General features: G+C 40.0%; 1 protein-coding gene across 2 annotated transcripts in view; it reads left to right on the top strand.

Moving 5' to 3' along the window:
* The window catches only part of drd3 (dopamine receptor D3), a 59,290-nt gene extending 36,996 nt beyond the window's left edge, over positions 1 to 22,294 (top strand). For both annotated transcript variants that reach the window (XM_060832983.1, XM_060832982.1), the window contains exons 3-7: positions 2,152 to 2,261; positions 6,628 to 6,764; positions 11,442 to 11,635; positions 14,582 to 14,903; positions 20,626 to 22,294. In XM_060832983.1, the coding sequence (XP_060688966.1) occupies positions 2,152 to 2,261; positions 6,628 to 6,764; positions 11,442 to 11,635; positions 14,582 to 14,903; positions 20,626 to 20,822 (960 nt within the window). In that variant the 3' untranslated portion in view covers positions 20,823 to 22,294. The remainder of the gene's footprint in view (positions 1 to 2,151; positions 2,262 to 6,627; positions 6,765 to 11,441; positions 11,636 to 14,581; positions 14,904 to 20,625) is intronic.
* The last annotated feature ends 482 nt before the right edge of the window (positions 22,295 to 22,776 follow it).

Here is a 22,776-nt window from a genome sequence, read left to right as displayed (position 1 = left end):
CATTGAGGGTTTGGTTAAGAAAAAGAAGGAAGCATATGTCAGGTATAGACAGGATAGAGCGAGTGGATCCTTAGAGTATAGAGAAAGTAGAAGTATACTTAAGAGGGAAATGAGGAGGGCAAAACGGGGACATGAGACAGCTTTGGCAAATAGAATTAAGGAGAATCCAAAGGTGTTTTATAAATATATTAAGGACAAAAGGGTAACTAGGGAGAGAATACGGCCCCTCAAAGATCAGCAAGGCGGCCTTTGTGTGGAGCCACAGAAAATGGGGGAGATACTAAATCAATATTTTCCATCAGTATTTATTGTGGAAAAGGATATGGAAGATATAGACTGTAGGGAAATAGATGGTAATATCTTGCAAAATGTCCAGATTACAGAGGAGGAAGTGCTGGATGCCTTAAAGGTGGATAAATCCCCAGGACCTGATCATGTGTACCCAAGAACTCTGCGGGAAGCAAGAGAAGTGATTGCTGGGCCTTTTGCTGAGATATTTGTATCATCGATAGTCACAGGTGAGGTGCCAGAAGACTGGAGATTGGCAAACGTGGTGCCACTGTTTAAGAAGGGCGGTAAAGACAAGCCAGGGAACTATAGACGGGTGTGCCTGACCTCGGTGGTGGGCAAGTTGTTGGAGGGAATCCTGAGGGACAGGATGTACATGTATTTGGAAAGGCAAGAACTGATTCGGGATAGTCAACATGGCTTTGTGCGTGGGAAATCATGTCTCACAAACTTGATTGAGTTTTTTGAAGAAGTAACAAAGAAGATTGATGCGGGCAGTGCAGTAGATGTGATCTATATAGACTTCAGTAAGGCGTTCGACAAGGTTCCCCATGGGAAACTGATTAGCAAGGTTAGATCTCATGGAATACAGGGAGAACTTGCCATTTGGATACAGAACTGGCTCAAAGGTAGAAGACAGAGGGTGGTGGTGGAGGGTTGTTTTTCAGACTGGAGGCCTGTGACCAGTGGAGTGCCACAAGGATTGGTGCTGGGCCCTCTACTTTTTGTCATTTACATAAATGATTTGGATGTGAGCATGAGAGGTACAGTTAGTAAGATTGCAGATGACACCAAAATTGGAGGTGTCGTGGACAGCGAAGAGGATTACCTCAGATTACAACAGGATCTGGACCAGATGGGCCAATGGGCTGAGAAGTGGCAGATGGAGTTTAATTCAGATAAATGCGAGGTGCTGCATTTTGGGAAAGCAAGTCTTAGCATGACTTATACACTTAATGGTAAGGTCCTCTGGAGTGTTGCTGAACAAACAGACCTTGGAGTGCAGGTTCATAGCTCCTTGAAAGTGGAGTCGCAGGTAGATAGGATGGTGAAGAAGGCATTTGGTATGCTTTCCTTTATTGGTCAGAGTATTGAGTACAGGAGTTGGGAGTTCATGTTGTAGCTGTATAGGACATTGGGTAGGCCATTGTTGGAATTCTGGTCTCCTTCCTATCGGAAAGATGTTGTGAAACTTGAAAGGGTTCAGGAAAGAATTACAAGGATGTTGCCAGGGTTGGAGGATCTGAACTACAGGGAGAGGCTGAACAGGCTGGGGCTGTTTTCCCTGGAGCGTCGGAGGCTGGGGGGTGACCTTTTGAGGTTTACAAAATTATAAGGGGCATAGATAGGATAAATAGACAAAGCCTTTTCCCTGGGGTCGGTGAGTCCAGAACTGGAGGGCATAGATTTAGGGTGAGAGGGAAAGATATAAAAGAGACCTAAGGGGCAACTTTTTCACGCAGAGGGTGGTGTGTGTAATAAGTGAGTTGCCAGAGGATGTGGTGGAGGCTGGTACAATTGCAACATTCAAGAGACATTTGGATGGGTATATGAATAGGAAGGGTTTGGAGGGATATGGGCCGGGTGCTGGCAGGTGGGACTAGATTGGGTTGGGATATCTGGTCAGCATGGATGTGTTGGACCGAAGGGTCTTTTTCCATGCTGTACATCTCTATGACTCTATATTAATAACACTGCATAGAAAAGTTAGTACCAGGTATGTTGAGTACCACAAACATAAATATGAAGTATACTTATACTCTTTTGTTCACTTTTGGTATCCTCTGACTGTTCCTTAGACGCTTCTTTTGATATCTTCCAAACTTTTTAACTCATTTAGCCAAGGAACATTATTTCCCACAGGTAGTCGGGGATTGGAGCTTCAGTCGAACAAGTTGCAACATTTTTGTGACATTGGATGTCATGATGTGCACAGCAAGTATTTTAAACCTTTGTGCTATCAGTATTGATAGGTAAGTCTATTCTTAATATACCTTAAAGTATTTTAAATGTCATGAATAGTACTAAGGACATCATTCGACGTTAGGAGTGGTGATCTATGCAATGGTGCTTTAGTGTTTTGTTCATTAATTTATGGAATAGTTTCAACTTTAAAATTTTCTTTAGAAAAATCATATTGTAGAATCTTGCATATATGCAAATTACATACCCAGAATAGAAGGTAACCACAGAAGGAGCTAAAATGAATGAGGAATATAAAGCAATTAACATCAGTAGAGAAATGCTATTAAAGAGACATAAAGGAATGGAAATTGACAAATGCGAAAGACATGATGGATATATTGGAGAGTTCAATAAGGGTTGGGGCTGCACAGAAGTGGAATGTACATTTTGGAGTCTGGCAAAAATGACATCTCTGTTCAGGAAAAGAGGGAGACACCACACAGGCAATTACAGGTCAGTTAGTCTGACATCAGTCTTATAAATGGCATCAATCATTTAGAATCTATTGTTAAGGAAGTATTAACAATGTGCTTAGATCAGAGCATGATCAGACAGAGTCAACAGGGGAAAGCCGTCTTATGCTGAGTTCCTGTTGAAAGAGTAAATGAAGTCAGGCTATTGGAAAAGAACCATTGGATGTGTCAAAGAAAGCAAATGGATTCTTCACAGGTATGCTTGGAATCCTTGGAACCAGCAGAAGAGGATGCAATCATCTGAATACTCTTCATTGCATGGTTTTTGGGAACAATAAACAGATTGCAATGTATCTTAAAGGCTACCTACTTAAATTTTTAAAAAACTACACATGTGTTCTCCTCTGAATAAAAAAACACCAGTTCCCTTTAATGATGTACCTTACGCCGAATGTATAATGGTAAGCAGTTGGGCTAACTTCTGTACACTTAATTTGTTGGAGGGGATCTTAAGGGTCAAGATTGACTGACTATATTTGGAAAAACAAGGACTGATTAGGGGTAGTCAACATGGTGTTGTGCATGGGAAATCATCTCGCCCTAACTTGGTTGAGTGTTTTGAAGAAGTGAAAAAAAGATTGCTAAAGGCAGAGTGGTGGACATTGTCAATATGGACTTCAGCAAGATGTTTGACAAGGTTCCACATGGTAGACTGATTAGCAAGGTTAAATTACATGGAGTACTGGAAGAACGTGCCATTTGGACAGAAGTGGCTTGAAGTTAGGAGACAGAGGGTGGTTGTGGAGGGTTGTTTTTCAGACTGGAGGCCTGTGACCAGCAGTGTGCCGCAAAGATAGGTACTGGGTCTATTGCTTTTTGTCATTTATATAAATGATTTGGATGTAGATTTGCTCACTGAACTGGAAGGTTCATTTCCAGGCGTTTCATCACCCTACCAGGTAACACCTTCAGTGGGCCTCAGGGCAAAGCACTGCTGATGATTCCTGCTTTCTATTTATATATTTGGGTTACTTTGGGTTGGTGATGTCATTTCCTGTGGGGGATGTCATTTTCTGTTCTTTTTCTCAGGAGTGGTAGGTGGGGTCTAATTGTAGGTAGGATAACAATGTTTTTATCTTATCAAGGATGCTTGACAATCATTCTAAATCGAAGAGGCTACATTGAAAAAGTGAATGTACTACTTACAGATACCAACACTTACCAACAAATGGCGATAGACCCAACCCCACAACTGGAGCACCGATTCACAGCCCTACTCAAAAAACTGCAGAAATCTGGAGAAATAAATAGGACCAAATTCCAAAATTCACAAACCAGGAACCCCCCTCAGACCCATAGTCTCACTACCTGGAACACCAACTTACAGATTGGACAAGGAGCTACACCAAAGACTAAAACATTTAGTAGAAGACTCACGCCATTTCATTCACTCCAACCAAGATTTCCTGAAGACCATCAAAGACACTAAGATAGAAGAAGATGAAATAATGGTCTCCTTTGATGTAACAGCCCTGTTTACATCAATCAACATTAGCCTGGCCAAGGAAACACTAACTACACTATTAGAAGACCCAAAGACACATACACCAAACACCACTAACTGTATCAGCGTCAAACTAGTGGACCTATGCCTTACCATGTGCTTCACCTTCAACAGCAAAATCTACAGACAAACCAACAGAACACATATGGGATCCTCGATATCAGAGTTCTTAGCAGAGGCAGTAATGCAGAGACTCGAACAAACAGCTCTGCCAACCATCCAACCCAAACATTGGGTCTGCTATGTGGATGACACCTTTGTCATCACTAAACAAAACAATTTACAGGAAACCTTCAGAACCATCAATAATTCCTTACTGGCATAACATTCACTAAAGAGGAGGAAAACAACAACAAACTGCGATGTCACAGTAGAGCGAACAGCCAATGGGGAACTTCAAACCAGCGTCTACAGGAAAACAAAGCATACGGACCAATTATTGAATTACAGAAGCAATCATCTCAACACCCACAAATGAAGCTGCAATCAGAACATTATTTCAATGAGCCAACACACACTGCGGCACAGAGGAACTATGCAGAGCAGAAGAAAATTACCTGTACTGTGTATTCAAAGAGAATGGGTACCCAATGAACACAGTCCACTGATTTCTCAGCAACAAACCCCAACAAGCAAACAAATCACATCCAAACACCCTAGCCACTTTCCCCTACATCAAAGACATCTCTGAAATGATTGCCAGACTACTCAGACCCCTGGGCATCATGGTTACCCACAAACCCACCAACACACTAAAACAGCAGCTAATGAACTTGAAAAACCCTGTACAGACAACAAGCAAAACTAATGTCATTTACAAAATACCATGCAAGAACTGTAACAAACATTACACTGGACAAATAGGCAGAACACTAGCCACCATGATACATGAGTACCAACTATCCACAAAATGACATTACCCACTCTCACTAGTATCCTAACATACAGATAAGAAAAGACACCAGTTCGACTGGGACAACACATCCATTCTAGGACAAGCCTAACAGAGACATGCACGAGAAATCCTAGAAGCAAGGCATTGCAACCAAAACTCTATCACCAAACACATTGACTTGGATTCCCCTTACCACCCCATGAAAAAAAGAACAGGAAATAACATCACCTCAAGAAATGACATCACCAACCCAAAGAAACCCGAACATAAATATAGAAAGCAGAAATCATCAGCAGTGCTTCGCCCAGAGGCCCACTGAACCTTCCAGCTCAGCGAGCAAACCTACATCCTAAACCTCAACCTGAGCGACAAACCATCTCAAAACCCAATAAATGATTTGGATGTGAACATAGTAGGAATGGTTAGTACATTTGCAGATGCCAACATTGGAGGTGTCGTGGACAGCGAAGAAGGTTACCACAGTGTATAACGAGATCGTGATCAGATGGGCCAATAGGCTGAGGAGTGGCATGGTATTCAATTTAGATAAATGTGAGGTGTTGTATTTTGATAAGGCAAATTCGGGCAGAACCTATACACTTAGTGGCAGGATCTTGGGTAGCATTGCCAAACAAAGAGACCTTCTGGTGCAAATCCGTAATTCCTTGAAATGAGGAACACAGGTAGACAGGGTGCTAAAGAAGGTGTTTGGTACGTTTGCTTTTATTGCTCAGTGCATTAAGTATAAGAGTTAAGAGATCACATTATAGCTGTGCCGGACATTGGTTAGGTGACTTTTGGAATACTGTGTGCAGTTCTGGTCTGCCTGCTATAGGAAGGATGTTGTTAAACTTGAAAGCGTTCAGAAAAGATTTACAAGAATGGTGATTTGATTGGAGGGTTTCAGCTATAGGCTAAGGGGTGACCTTATGGAGGTTTATAAAATCACGAAGGGCATGAATAGGGTGAATAGCCAAGACTGTTTTCTCAAGGTAGGGGAGTCGCAAACTAGAGGGCAGATGTTTAAGGTGAGAGGAGAAAGATTTAAAAGGGACCTAAGGGGCAATATTTTCATGCAGAAGGTAGTGCATGTATGGAATGAGCTGCCAGTGTAAGTGGAGGCTGGTACAATTACAGCATTTAAAAGGCATCTGGATGGGTACATGAATAGGAATGGTTTAGAGCGATATAGGCCAAATGCTGGCAAATGGGACTGGATTAATTAAGGATATCTGGTCGGTATGTATGAGTTGGACTGAAGGGTCTGTATCCGTGCTGTACAGCTCTGACTCTATGACTCTTATTTCTGGCCCAAACCTGCCTCAAGTAATTATTAGACACCAATATATCAAGAGCATGAAGAGCTGATGTGAGTTAGCACTCGGATGAATGCCACATTACAGAGGCCATCTGGTGTGTTGTTATTGAATGTTTCTGTCTCTTTGCCTGCATAACAATTGTTTCTATAACATTGGTAAAGTCTTGTTTTCTCTTGGATTCAGGTACACTGCTGTTGTGATGCCAATCCAATATAACACAAATTACAGCTCCAGGAAACGGGTGACTGTAATGATTGCTGCTGTGTGGATAATGTCCTTTGCAGTGTCTTGTCCTCTCCTGTTTGGTTTCAATACAACAGGTACAAAACATTTTTTATGGAATAATTATTTCACATTGAGAAAACGTTTACAAAGGGCTACATTTCGGACATCCGGTTTGATTTGATCAACGCTAGTCAGAAGTCAGACATGAACCAAGCCACTGGATAATATTTAGCAAAGTCTGGACAATGACAGTAATGAAATGCCCACTGGATGTGCAATTAGATTGTATACACCAGGCACAGGTTTGCACATAGCAGTGAAGTGAAAGATAATCTCGTACTTCTTTATTTAATTAGTGAAAGTACCCAAGTCTGGAAGTTAATGTCGTCAATGGTAATTGATGCAAGTTCCTTTATCCCCCATTTCAGTGGAATTTTAAATAGGTGTTTTCAATTCTGTATTATAATGTCAGACAAAGGGAAGTGTCAGCAACAGTTCTGGGTTTGTTTTCTTCTTAATGCCCAAAACATTTGTGTAACTAATGTGAAAAGTAAAATTTGCTGACTAGGCCAACTGCCCTCTTCACCTGCCCTATCTGTCCATCTTCCTTCCCAATGTTTTGCTCCACCATCCCCTCTGACCTATCACCATCACCTCCCACCTCCATCTACCTATTGCCTTCCCAGCCACCTTTCCCTCAGCCCCACCCTCATCCTCCTATTTATCTCTCAGCTCCCTTCCCACCCCCTCTTCCCATGTTCCTGATGAAGGGCTTAAGCCTGAAATGTCAATTCTCCTGCTGCTTGGATGCTGCCTGACTTGCTGTGCTCTTCCAGCAACACACTTTTCAACAGATATCGCCCATCCGTGATTGCTCTGGAGATGCAGAGGAGCTGCTTTCTCAAACTGCTACAGTCCATCTGATAGGATGAGGGGTGGGGGCTTTGGGGGAAGGGGGACAATTAGAATAGAAATGGTTATACAAAGAGAACAGACATGGCATTCAGCTGGAGCAGTTGGCGGAACTAAATTAGGAAATTAAGGAACTATAACCAACACCATCTGCACTGGTGACTGGCATCTGCCCATTGCCACCACATTTAGATCAATGTAGAAGATGACATCTGAGCTAGTCAATCTACTGGACTGACATAGTGGTTCAGTGGTTAGCACTGCTGCCTCACAGCACCAGGTTCCCACGTTCGATTCCAGCCATGGGCGACTGTGCAGAGTTTGCACATTCTTCCGTGTCTGTGTGGGTTTCCTCCAGGTGCTGCGGTTTCCTCCCACTGTCCAAAGTTGTGCAGGTCATGCTAAATTGCCCATAGTGTAAGGTGCATTAGTCAGAGGGAAATGGGTCAGGGTGGGTTACTCTTCAGAGAGTCGGTTTGGACTTGTTGGGCCTAAGGGCCTGTTTCCACATCGTAGCGAATCTAATCTAATTTACAATGTCAGATCGATCAGATATCAGAGATCAGAATGTCTGCAAATGTATGTGACAGATGGGGGGATGGCAGGCAGAGGGCAGGAGTGCCTGCCTCTGCAATTGTCCGATGGATTTGAGACTCTCTCAGCCTCTTTGGATGGGGGGTTGGATTAGCATACTGACATGGCAGTAAGGAGAGGAACTTGCAATGGGAGGAGGGAGAATCCAGTGATCATCGTCCATATGCGTACAAAAAACATATGCTGAACAAGAAAGAGGTTTTGCATAGAGAATATGAGGAGCTAAGCACTTAATTTAGAAAGCAGAACTTTAAAGGTTGTCTGGATATAGGTTTGCTCGCTGAGCTGGAAGACGTTTTGTCACCATACTAGGTAACATCTTCAGTGGGCATCTGGATAAAGTGGTGTGGCCCGCTTTCTGTTTATATGTTTGGGTTTCCTTCGGTTGGTGACATCATTTCCTGTGGTGACATTATTTTATGTTCTTTTTCTCAGGGGGTGGTAAATGGGATCCAAGTCAATGTATTTGTTGATAGAGTTTTAGTTGGAATGCCATGTTTCTAGGAATTCTCGTGTGTGTCTCTGTTTGGCTTGCCCTAGGATGGATGTGTTATCCCAGTCAAAGTGGTGCCCTTCCTCATCCATACATAAGGATACAAGTGAGAGTGGGACATGTCTTTTTGTGGCCAGTTGATGTTCATGTATTCTGGTGGCTAGTTTTCTGCCTGTTTATCTAATGTAGTGTTTGTTACAGTAATATCTGTATTGTCACCTTAGCTGCACACAAATTGGTATAGAATACTTAAAATTATAAGGATAAATATATGGCTCCAAAACTGGTTTGGGACAAGTAGGTTCCAATTTGTTGGACACTGGCACCTGCATTCGGGGAACCGGGCACTGGGACAGTCTACTGTGACCAAGTTGGGACCAGTGTCCTCATAATAATTGTAAAGTACCAGTTTACGAGTGTGAACTGCATGACTGGGGAAGTGGAGAGTCTTTAAAATGAAATACTGGGGCGAAGGGCTCAAATGTGGAAAGCTGTAGTATGCCAAAGAGTTAAGTCAAGGTAGGAAAGAAAGATAATATGGGAAACAAGGTCAGAGAATGGCAGAAAGGGACTGAGACAATAAAAACACTTGGGAACACATTAACAATAACACCAGAAATTACAAAAGTAACAAAGGAAAAAGAACAAAAAGCCTTGTATCTGAATTCATGTAGTATTCATAATAACGTGAGTGAACTTCCGGCTGAAGTAAATAAATATGATTGTATAACAATTACAGAAATGCAGATGCAGGATGACAAGGATTGGGTACTGAACAAATGAGGGGTATATGATATTCAAAAAGAATAGGAAGCTAGGTGGAAGGGTAGCAGAGTAAATCGAGGATGGCATTTGTGCACTAGTTAGAAATGGTCTCGGTTCAGGAGATCACAATGTAAGTTGGAAGTGACGAACAGTGGGGAAACCAGTTACTAATGGAAGTAATCTATAGGCCCCCTAACAATAACCATAGGACTGGATATACTATACAAGAAAGTAAAATGGGTGCTTGTGATAATAATATTGCAATATTCATGGATGTCTTTAATCTACTTATTAATCGAAAAAAATAGATTGACAATTGTAGGATGGACAAGGAGTTCATAGAATAATTTTGAGGCAGTTTATGTGAGCAATACATCTTGGAACTGACTGTACAGCATGTCCTGTTAGATTTAATACTGCATAATGTGAATGGATTTGTCAAGTACCTCAAAGGAAAGGCAACCCTGGGTAGATACAATCATAATATCATTGAGTCTTCTATCTTGAAAAAGAGAAGATTGAGATGAAGATTAGTATTTTAAATTTAATAGGCATTAACTATTGGGCATGAAAGCTGACCTAACTGAGGTGAACTGGCATATTAGTCTAGGGGACAGATCAATAGAAATTCAGTAGTAAGCATTTGATGAGTTTTTTGTAGTAATCAGAATAAGTATATTCTAGAAAGAAAAGTTGCAAGGGGCAGACTCACCATCCATGGTTCACTAAAGAAGTTGGGGAAAACGTCAAAGGGAAAGAACATGTAACTGCTCAAAGAAAAGTGGCAGGTAAGATGATTGGTCATAAATCAAACTATGCCTTGGAAACAGACGACCCATTCATTCCAGGTTTCAATCTAGTAAATCACCTTTTATTCGGATAGTTTGGGCAGTCTGGGCTTTGTTCCACTGGACTGTGGAAGAGTGAGTGATTGAAGTATATAGGATCCTGAATGGTTTTGGCAAGGCTTTGAAAGGATATTTCCTCTTGTGGGTGGCTCCAGAATGAGAGGCACAGTTTTAAAAAAAAACAACAGTTGCCATCTTAGGCCAGAGATGAGAATTTATTTTGTCTGAGAGGATTGCGTGACTTTGGAAGTCTCTGCCTCAGAAGATTGTGGAAGAGGGAGTTATTTAGATTCCTGGTAGGCAGGGGAATCAAAGGTTATCAGCAAGAGATAAGAATATGGAATTGAAAACACAAACGCATCAGCTATGATCATTTTGAATAGAAGAGGAGGCTGGAAAGGCTGAATGGTTTACTTCTGCCTCTCTTTTCGTATGTTTGTAATTAGGTAGGATTTTAAAGGAGAGAAGCAGGCCATTCGGTTCAACAAAGTATACTGCACAGGTGTTTGTATTGGCTGAAATAATGACTGTGGTTTTAGCATACATTGTCAATTTGCTAGCCAAGCAAAACTAATGTCATTTACAAAATACCTTACAAGAACTGTAACAAAACTACATTGGACAAACAGGCAGAAAACTAGCCACCAGGATACATCAACATCAATGAGCCACAAAAAGACATGGCCCAGTCTCACTTGTATCCTTACATACAGAGACACACACGAGAATTCCTAAAAGCATGGCATTCCAACCAAAACTCTATCAGCAAACACATTGACTTGGATCCCATTTACCACCCCCTGAGGAAAAAAAACAGTAAATGACATCGCCACTGGAAATGACATCACCAATTCAAGGAATTCCAAACATAAATAGAAAGTGGGCTATGCCATCAATGCTTCATCTGGAGGTTCACTGAAGATGTTACCTAGTAAGGTGATGAAACGTCTGAAAACAAATCTTCCAGCTCAGCAAGCAAACCTACATCCAGAACATCAACTTGAGCTACAAATCTTCTCAAAGCTCACTAGCAGGCAGTAATGTTTAAAAAAAGTGCAGTTGTATGCCAGTAACTTTAACAGATGACTCATGCTACATAAGAATGTTTGAATTAATTCATTTATTACATTTTTGATTTTCTGTTATTATTTATTTTGCAGATGACCCCAGCTTATGTTCCATATCCAATCCAGATTTTGTTGTATATTCATCCATCGTGTCCTTCTACTTACCATTTTTTATTACACTGTTGGTTTATGTACGTATTTACATTGTACTTAAAAAAAGAAGGAAACGCATCACCTCAAGACAAAACAGCGTTAACATGGCTCCAGAGCGTGGCATGCAGACCCAGGTAATTCACATGAACAGAGTTTGTAAGTAAATTGTAGAATTAGTTCTTTGATTTCCATGGTACCTTGATACTTTCCCAAAGATTATGATGTGGCACAGTTTCTCACCAGGCCAATCTGTCAAACTGAGCTGAAAAAGCTTCCCAGTGAGGCATGTCACATTGGGGATATTGTTGTAAATACATTGCAATGGCGAAAGGGTACTGTCATCAGAGGATCTGCATTAGCTTTAACATGCGCTTTAAGGATCCTTTTGCTATTAATCAACATAGGTCCCAGGAATCACTGCAGCAATTAAAGTCCCTATTATAACAATAGGGCATGATGGTGGAAATTACAGCCTGTTAAGATAACACTGACTGTGGAGAAGAAAGACAGCATTTTATAGTCTGCCTCTGTGTTCACTAAAGGTGAGAAGATATGAGTACAGCAATCAGCAATGGAAATTGAGTTCAAAGTTATTGATAAACAATCTATAGCACACTAATATCTTGATCCTGACTACAGACACACAAAAATATTACAGCAGTTAGATACAATAGTAAATTTCAAGAGCAAAATCAAAAATCAATGTGTGAGAGTCCAACTTAACAGTGGTCACTTATAGGCAAAATATAAGTGGAACAAACAGCTTCCAAATTATTTACTGATGGATCTAATAATCTGGAAGGCTAACAGAGTAATTGCATAAAGGTAACATTAATTACAAAGAGATATTTAATAATAATTTCGGTACAGCAATAAAATTAATCAATGATAACAATTGAAGAATGACTTCAGACTGGTCAATACATTTTGTAGGTGTATAAAGTATTTTTTGAAGATGGAAGTATTGTGAAATGTTTGAGTAAGGATGCTGTAGATGCACACTATAGTTGGTCAAGAAAGCGACTGACGAAAAATCCCTTGAACCAGCAGAAGTGTGACAATGATGAAATCAATTGATAGTATGTGGACATATGATTCAGGACATGAAAAAATAGGCTTTTCAGAACTTTGGTTGATATAGAAAAAAGTTACATCCATTGACATCATGACCTATTACATTTCAGAAGTGATTCTCTGTGAGTCATTTGCAATTCACTTCAAACAGAGATGAAGGGTAAATCCATTTTTGGTGTGGGCTAAAGGAGAAATGTTTAGCTCAGACACCAGGAGAACTCCACATTCTCTTTGACCTGTTACGTGGGACCTAATATCCACCAGATATGTTAGGAGGTGCAATTGGGTTTTTTGTTTAAAATTTGATTGGAGGATGCTTGCTTCCAACAGTACTGTACTGCTATATACTGCATTGAGATAGGACCCTAGTTTCTGGATTCATTTCCTACGGTAGGATTTAAACTCGTGAACATTTAGCTCAGCAATAAAAGTACTCCTGATTGAGCTAAACAAACATTATGGTAGAGAGAGACAGGCAATTTATAGAAATGGTAGAATTGAATAGTTAATTGTAAGATCAGGATAGAAAAATGTGAATCCTAAACAATGCCGCTGTCAGGTTGTCAGAATAATTAAGAGAAATGTAAGCGAGAAATATAGGCAGGAAGAGAAGGAGGCAATTGGTATAAATTTTATGGCAACAAAGCATACCTGACAAATATAGAAAGGTCAAGTGAGTTGACCAGGAGAGCTAAAATCTATGTGGGTTTTCAGTGAACTTTAGTAACCATCCCACAAAGAAGGTTAAACAAAGATTTCAGACTGACAGAATTTATGACTATTAGAAGCCTTCACAAGACATTCTATTAATTCGAACCTTCCCTTTGGAAATTGCCTCTTGTGACCTTAGTTTCATATTAATGGTTAATCCAAAATATTTGGAGCATTGTAAATAATGAGTTAGTAAAGTTCATGTAAAAAGCAAGAACTAAAGATGTGAGTTGGTCTGTAAAGGCTATGAAATGATGTACACACCCTTCTAATATAACTTCTGAATCATTAATTTCACACAGTGACCTTTCTCTTTGTACAAGATCCAAAGTTACAAAATACTATGTTGGTCCAAATTCTCAGAGGGGAATTGACACTGCATTAAATGGTGTTGTTAGAAATGTTGCAGGGCTTAAGAACAGAGAAGGATACAAAACCACCATTGGAAACAATAATGTCATTGTAATTATTTGACAAACTTACTGCTTCCCTTCGCTTTTAGATCATGAGATTCATTGTCGAACAGGTTTCTTCCTAAAGTCACAGCAATGTGTCAATACCACCTACCTTTAAGCACAGTGTGGCACTTTTATTTTTACTCCACAATATTCAAAGAGGAAGTGTTGTCAAGCCGGGGCTGCTGTTGATTTGTACTGAGATCACATACATCAATGAGAAGGAGAATGGAATAAAGGGACTGAAGCTACAATGAAGCAGAAAACAGAAAGGAGAAGCAAGCACTCAGTAGGTCAGGGAGCATACATGGAGAAATCAGACAAGTGAACTTTGTTGGTTTAATATATTGAAGAAGCTGCCTTGCCTGAAATAATAACCCGTCTACCCTCTCAAGTCAATATAAACAATCCTATGACATTATTTTGATGTAGCGTGTAATGCCCTTGGTGTCCTAGTCAATACTTATGCCTCAGCTATCATCACAAAAGCGGATTACCTGTCATTAGCACATGATTGAGTATAGAATCTTACAGTGCACAAATTGGCTGCATATTTCCTACATCACAACATTATCCTTAAAAAGTAATAATTGGGCTACAAAGCATTTTAAGGTGACCTAATGTCGTGAAAGTTGGTATATAATTGTCAAATGTGTCACCCGAAACCTTAATTGATCGTTTCTTTCTCCAGATTTTGCGTTATGTGCAGATTTGTTTTCAGTATTTATTCTGTTTGTTTTTGTTTCTGATAATGACATTTATTTTGCTGTTGGTTGACAACTATTGAATTATTGTGACTTTCTGACATTTCCTAACATAACCACATTTTCTTATCATCAGGAAAGGATAGAAAATTTTCCCAGAAGTGTACATGCATTCTCTTGTTTGAGATTTAACAAGCAAAGGGGACTTTCTCCAAATAACAAACTGTTGGCACCAGTTGAAGTAGTAAATTATTGCAGCATGAGCCATGCAACATTTGCAAAAACAGACAATGGGATTGAAGAATCAGAAAGAAAGAGCATGTGTACAATAAAACATGCATCTGAAGTGAAAAAACTGTCCAGTGGAAAAACTACAACTTCCCTGAGACCTGTATTAAAACGCAAGAACCTGCAAGCGAGAGAAAGGAAAGCAACTCGGATGTTGGTCATTGTTCTTGGTATGTATTAAGTAATTTGGTTCCTATCTTAGAAAAGTAAATATGTCTTTAATATATGAAGACATAACATTTTAAGGATCTTTGGAAGGACCAATGCAACAGGATTCTACATCCTAGTTCCGAAATCAACACTCCAACTCACAGTCCTCCTTTCCTAAATAGGTTAGCCAACTTTCTACGCTTCCAATATAGTCTCGTCCAGATTACAGAGGAGGAAGTGTTGGATGTCTTGAAACGCATAAAAGTGGATAAATCCCCAGGACCTGATCAGGTGCACCCCAAGAACTCTGTGGGAAGCTAGAGAAGTGATTGCTGAGCCTCTTGCTGAGATATTTGTTTCATCAATAGTCACAGGTGAGATGCCAGAAGACTGGAGGTTGGCAAACGTGATGCCACTGTTTAAGAAGGGCGGTAAAGACAAGCCAGGGAACTATAGACTAGAGAGCCTGACCTCGGTGGTGGGCAAATTGTTGGAGGGAATCCTGAGGGAAAGGATGTACATGTATTTAGAAAGGCAAGGACTGATTCGGGATAGTCAACATGGCTTTGTGCATGGGAAATCACAACTTGATTGAATTCTTTGAAGGAGTAACAAAGAGGATTAATGAGGACAGAGCGGTAGATGTGATCTATATGGACTTCAGTATGGCGTTCGACATAGGTTCCCCATGGGAGACTGATAAGCAAGGTTAGATCTCACGGAACACAGGGAGAACTAGCCATTTGGATACAGAACTGGCTCAAAGGTAGAAGACAGAGGGTGGTGGTGGAGGGTTGTTTTTCAGACTGGAGGCCTGTGACCAATGGCGTACCACAAGGATCGGTACTGGGTCCTCTACTTTTTGTCATTTACAGAAATGATTTGGATGCGTGCATAAGAGGTACAGTTAGTAAGTTTGTAGATGACACCAAAATTGGAGGTGTCATGGACAGCGAAGAGGGTTACCTCAGAGTACAACAGGATCTTGATCAGATGGGCCAATGGGCTGAGAAGTGGCAGATGGAGTTTAATTCAGATAAATACGAGGTGCTGCATTTTGGGAAAGCAAATCTTAGCAGGACTTATACACTTAATGGTAAGATCCTAGGGAGTGTTGCTGAACAAAGAGACCTTGGAGTACAGGTTCATAGCTCCTTGAAAGTAGAGTCGCAGGTAAATAGGAGAGTGAAGAAGGCGTTTGGTATGCTTTTGTTTATTGGTCAGAGTATTGAGTACAGGAATTGGGAGATCATGTTGTGGCAGAACAGACATTGGTTAGGCCACTGTTGGAATATTGCGTGCAATTCTGGTCTCCTTCCTATAGGAAAGATGTTGTGAAACGTGAAAGCGTTCAGAAAAGATTTACAAGGATGTTGCCAGGGTTGGAGGATTTGAGCTATAGGGAGAGGCTGAACAGGCTGGGGCTGTTTTCTCTGGAGCGTCGGAGGCTGAGGAGTGACCTTATAGAGGCTTACAAAATTATGAGGGGCATGGATAGGATAAATTGGAAAAGTCTTTTCCCTGGGTTCGGGGAATCCAGAACTAGAGGGCTTAGGTTTAGAGTGAGAGGGGAAAGATATAAAAGAGACCTCAGGGTCAACTATTTCACACAGAGGGTGGTATGTGTATGGAATGAGCTGCCTGAAGACATGATGGAGGCAGGTACAATTGCAATATTTAAGTGGCATTTGGATGTGTATATGAATAGGAAGGGTTTGGAGGGATATGGGCCAGGTGCTGGCAGATGGGACTAGATTGGGTTGGGATATCTGGTCAGATGGACGGGTTGGACTGAGGGGTCTGTTTCCATGCTGTACATCTCTATGACTCTATGACTCAAGGAATTACAATTAATCTCCTAGCCAGTGTTCCAACTGCAATGGAAAAGTTCAAACCTGAAGACGGGTCACAGGACCTGATAATGTTAATTCTGCTTTCTCTCCACAGATGCTGCCAGAGCTGCCGAATTTTTCCAGCAGTTTCTGTTTTTTTGTTTCAGATTTCCAGCAAACGTAGTTCTTTGTTTTTTGCTGTTTCATGTTCTTAAAAGTTGGGCTGGTGAACTAACTGCTACATGCATCAAAATGTGAGATTGAGACCACCTACATCGATAATAGCATTTCTGTTTATATTGTTTATAGTTCACTTGTCTACCATTAATTCAGTAAGATTATGTATTTTGGAAATTTCTGTTTCTGAGTTTGATACCTAAATGGCAGCAAGGATCCATGACAGATTTATAAATGTATAATAAAGAATGTCAAAGATTTAGTTCTGTGAATAATGAACTCAGAGATACAGATGTATATATTTATTGATGTATACATTTGATTATCCCTTCTTAAAATTTCTTCACAAACAACACCAAGAGAAAGTTACTTGAAATTTCAGAAACATTTGAAATTTTAGAATAGTGAAGCTCAGAATTGTTTACACAAAAATGTGAGTTCATACAAAAAGCAGGAAATCCATCTAAAGAATTGTGCATTAGTCAGAGAGAAACGGGACTGGGTGGGTTCCTCTTCAGAGGGTCGGTGTGGACTGGTTGGGCCAAAGTGCCTGTATCCACACTGTAGGGAATCTAATCTAATCTAAAAAAAGTTGAGTAAGATTAAAATGGTTATTATTGCCATATTAGCTAGCTCCTCCAGAGCAATGCAACAGTTCCCCATTAGAGGGTTATTTTCTGAATTAATTTCAGAGTGTTTACTGCACTGTATTAATTAGATTTCTCTTGTAATCCTTTTGCTAATATTTAATGGAAATGTTCTGAGAGGTTTGGAAATAAATTGTGAGTACCATACAATCAAATGGTATTTGGAGCATAACCTTTGCGTGGGGAAAAAAAAACTTCCAGCTATTAATTAAAAGCATTTCTATTTATTAATTTGACTCGAAGGTAATGGCAAAAAAGAGACATAATGTTGAAGCTTTTCATAGCATGGCAATGTGACGATTTGGGCACATATGGTGCCATTGAAACTCAACTCAACTGCACAATTAGTTAACTTCATGAGTTCAATAAACATAGTTTCAGATAAAAGTGACAGATCCAGATTTCCATGTTATAGTGACACAATACAAATAACAATGGTTTCTTCGAGCGGTATAGTCATCAGCAATATCTAAAGAGCACAGGTATTGCTGTCAAAGTGCAAGTCCTGCATGGTCTTAGTGAACGTAAGATATCCTTCAGACTGGATGTGGAAAACTCATTTAGAACAGATTGCATTAACTCACCCTACTATTTGACTAATTCACGTTGTGCAGAGCCTCTCATAGATAGGATAAAGCTTATGGAGACATCAGTTTTGTGTGTCTTGTGTAGCCCATATGTTATGGAGGTCATGAGGATGAATCCTTTCATATATATCCAGGCAGCTTACCAGACTTACACAAGTCATCTGGCCCTTGAGTGTGGGTGTTCGGTCTTGTGTAGGGGCAGGTATTATGTATACAGCCTTGGAGCTGTCATTGAGCACAGTGTGCATTTTGTCGATGTAATCATATTTGCTATGGATGACTTCTCCAGTCGCTTTGTCAGGTTTACTTAAATGTATCTGGAGGGGTGCCTGAAGATTACATAGTGTTACCAGCCATTCGCATGATAGATGAAAATTTGTCACGTTATCAAATGTTTCACAATACGCTGCCAAGAAGGTATTCTGCCTACCACAGAAATGAGTAATATGATAAATAGGTGTTGTTGCCAGTGTGATGCGTGGTATGTAGGCTGTATATTCCAACACTTGGTAGACTGTGTATTAAACAACACGTTCTATTGACCATTTGCAGGAGACATCATTATTGGTTTGCTCAACAACTCATCCTTGCAAGCCTCAGACATGTGTGTCCACCATTAGATGTAATAAGCATTTATTAAATAACTTGCACTGTGCTCATAGTTACACTGGAAACCAATTCAAGATCATCAGTCAGGTGTGCAGTGTGATGCATTTCCATGTGTTGAAACAAGATATAGAAATATATAGGACCCTGTTTTGCGCAAGCAAAAAGAATTTGCATAGGCATTGCACCCTTTTTAAACCATGGAGTGGCAGAGATAGACACCTGTTGCTGCATCCGCATGACAACACCCTGACCAATCAGAAGCTTCCTGCCTGGTCTGAGAATGACGATTGACAGTTAACTGATCTTGCTGCATCTTCATGCCAATGGTGGCCCAACCAATCAGTATCCTTTTCTCTTGCTGTATAAAATGGTATTTCAAATCTTGATTCCGTTTTCTACTCCCTAGTTCTGATGAGTGCAAGTTGAAAACCTCCAGTTCTTATGTTTTGGCAGTATTTACGTTTTGTAATGCTGAGCGATCATTTAAAGTTGTGGCTCTTTGACTATTCCATTTATTGACCTATAATTCTCTATGTATTTATTGTCTTTCAAAACTGCAATGACCAAGTTTTCTGTTCACTCTCTCATAACTCAACTAAGGATCAGGTTTATGTGATTGTCAGAACTGATTTGAAATGTGTATTTTTTGGGTCTGGGTGACCACAATGCAATTTTGTTCAGACTGACATGTATTTTGAGTATGACTTCCTCTGCAAAGTTGTGTCTACATGTACGAGCAGTCTAACTGTTGTTCTGTCAGTAATTGGAAATCTTGGCTCTCAATTGTATTTGTAATTCTTTTTCAAACAAGATTACAAACATTCGTAGGTTAGTAAAAATAATGGCTTTGTGTGGATAGCAGGGTGTATATAATAACTTCACACAGGGAAACCTGATAGTAAATGTATTTTCAATGCAGCAAAAGTACTTATTTATAATCCTGTCGCTACTACAATGTAATACAGTACAACCAGCGGGGGCTGTGGAAGCACATTCAGATGCAACTCACTGGCTTGTTCTTTCATAAGAATCAGGCCTCCTACTGGTAGGGTAAGGGCAGCCAACCTATCCAAGAGTTAAAACTCAGCCACTTACATGATAGATACCACAGTTGGTGCTCCGGATTGGCTCAGTACCAATCCTACACAGATGGCCCATATGAATGGCTGAGATCAGCACCTAAAAATTAATAGATGTGTTTCAGATTGACAGCTAAAGCACATTATGCTGTGGCCAGGCTTGGGATGTCCCTTACAACATGATGTGTGGAATGCCTCATACGTTTTTGGTGTTAATGACTGAGAGAACACCAGGAGCACAGTTGGGAATAGTGCCAAGGTGAAGTAAGGAAGTTTTGTGCCAGATTTATTCTTACAATGGCAGGACTGATATATAAAGAGTGATTGGATCAGTTAGCATTGTATTCCCTTGAGTTTAGAAGAATGAGGCGGGATGTTATAGAAACCTATAAGATATTTTCTCAATGACCACAGGGTCCAGAAAAAGAGTTCACAGTCTAAGGAACAAGAGGGAAAGGTCAATTAGGAGTGAGATGGGGAGAAATGAGAGTAGTGAGCCTGTGGAATTCTCTGTCAGAAATTGGTGAGGCCAAAACATTGAGTGTTTCAACAAGAAGTTAAATCTTGTTCTTGTGGCTGAAGGGATCAAAAGATACAGGAAGGAGACAGGAACAAGTGTCTGAACTGGATGATCAGTCATGATCATCTTGAATGACAAACCAGGTTCAAATGACTGGAAGGTCTACTCTTGCTCCTATTTCATATATTTTATACACTTTTGTTGTGCATCTGGCCACATTGAGTTGAGGATGATTTTTAAGAAAACCTTGGTAGGGCAATTGTTATATTATGTTCTCTTTCCATCTCACAGGTATATTCCTGGTTTGCTGGCTGCCATTTTTTATCACACACATATTGAAGACCCACTGTAAACAATGCCATGTGTCGACAGAACTTTACAGTGCTACTACCTGGCTTGGATATGTCAATAGCGCAGTAAATCCCATCATATACACCACCTTCAACACAGAGTTCAGGAGAGCATTCCTCAGGATTTTAGCTTGCTAAATGAAGTCTTCTGGATGTTATCATTAGGATTTGAATGCTTACTCCCCCTTTCTCCTAACCACTAAACTAAACTGTTGCTCTAAAGGAACTCTACACTCACTGTCTACTGAGAATAGTTCCGTTAAAATTTCAAGATACTTTGCTCGTACATAAAATAACATTGAATGGGTTTGTTTCCATAAGTTGTCCATTAATGTGCAGTTTTAATGTTCTCACTGAAAACTACACCAAACTCTTTCATTGAAACAGTGAGCAGTGAAATTGCCCAATTGAAATCTTCAGAGCTGTTTTTCATTGTTTTCATGGTGGTGAGAAAGCCAGACTCAAACATCAGAGTTCAGCGCACCAACCAGTGTAAAAAGAATTCAAGCAAACCAGAAGGTGGATGATGTCAAACAGGTTTTCGGAATAAGGGAAGAGTATGGATTATTTAATCATTGATAAACTCAGAGTTAGGCATTCAAAGATCAAGTCTGCAGTCATGCAATGTTCATTCCAACACTATCTGTGAGTGGAAGATGAAATATCCAGAAATCCGGGATGGTGTAAAGTACAAAAAAAGGATAGGTTAGGTAGAATATTAAAACAGATAAAGGAAATCATGTTGCTCTGATCCAGATTTTAATTTAGAGAACTGGGACCATTTAATCTCAGTTTCCAAGTCTGTTTTAGAATGGCTGTGACAAAAAGATCATCTAGAGCAAGGAAATGGTGATTATCAGATCGCAAATAGCCTCTAAAGATGACTAGGGTACTTATGTGAATTTTAACTGAAGATATCACATGAATGCTCAGTGTATACATTCACACATAGTTCAAACCCCCAAAGGATACACCAATTTGAGGTGCTATTTCAAGAGAAGGGAAAGAATTATCAGAAAATGTTTGCATTTGATATGTAAGTCAAATGGATGTTCAGTTTTTATTGTGCGCCAACATGTAGCTGGGAGATTTTACCCTCAAGGCTGGCGTGAGTAATGACAGGAATTGACTGACTTCCCTGAAAGAATGCAGGAACATGGCAAAGAATGCAGAGGCCAAAAATAAACAGTATGGATCTAGTTGTTAGGTCACTTGAGACATCTATTCATTTCCCTTCTGCTCCAACGCCCCAGTGATTAAAAAGTACTAACAAAGGAAAGTGACAGTGAGATATGAAAATGAAGACCATGAAGTCAATTCATAGGGGCACAGAGCTTGGCAGAATAAAGCTGGTGCCCATGAAGGACTTCAAGTCAGAATGACTGCTGTGGTATAAATATGTTGGAACACATGAAGGGTGAAAGCAAAAAAATTGGTGAGGAGAACTTTGCAGAATTTTGTCTTATGTGCTCGATATGCAAATAACATTGGGAAATATGAGCTTTATTTCCAAAGTTGTTAAGTGTTTTTATCTCTGTGAAGTACAGTCTAATTTTTTTTATATACATACTGATGGTGTAAAGCAACCTTTGGATTTGTATTAGTCTGAAATATACACAATACTTCTCCTTTCCAAGCTGATTGAAAGTGTTTGTCTTGCAGCAAGTGCTGAGATTTTTTTTCTATGTTTCGTAACCGTTCTGATGTTTAAAATGTTACTTTTACAAAATACAAAAATATTTAACTTTATTGAGTTAAGGAGACTGTACTGATAAATAAAATCTGTATGATGCCAAAACTAACTGGTATTTGCCGTTATTTTTTAATAATGAATTTGTCCTAGCTTATGCATCATCCACAAGATGTGCTTTCCTTTTACATCTGTACACTTTGATGATAATCAGGGTGAAGGAAGTCAGACTTGGGATTTTGTAGTTAGAATGACCTGTGTCAGTTTCATGGAGATCAGATAGATTTCATTCTGCAACTTAATTAGCAGTAATGTTCCTTCAAGGAAAGGTCTGTTATGATGACTTATCTGTTCTGTGCCATGCTCAGATTTTCCAGGACCCACACCAATGTACTTGTGGCA

The sequence above is a fragment of the Hemiscyllium ocellatum genome, chromosome 12 (genome assembly GCF_020745735.1).
Source record: "Hemiscyllium ocellatum isolate sHemOce1 chromosome 12, sHemOce1.pat.X.cur, whole genome shotgun sequence".
In the NCBI taxonomy this organism is placed as follows: domain Eukaryota; kingdom Metazoa; phylum Chordata; class Chondrichthyes; order Orectolobiformes; family Hemiscylliidae; genus Hemiscyllium; species Hemiscyllium ocellatum.
This window is presented reverse-complemented; position numbering and strand designations above follow the sequence as displayed.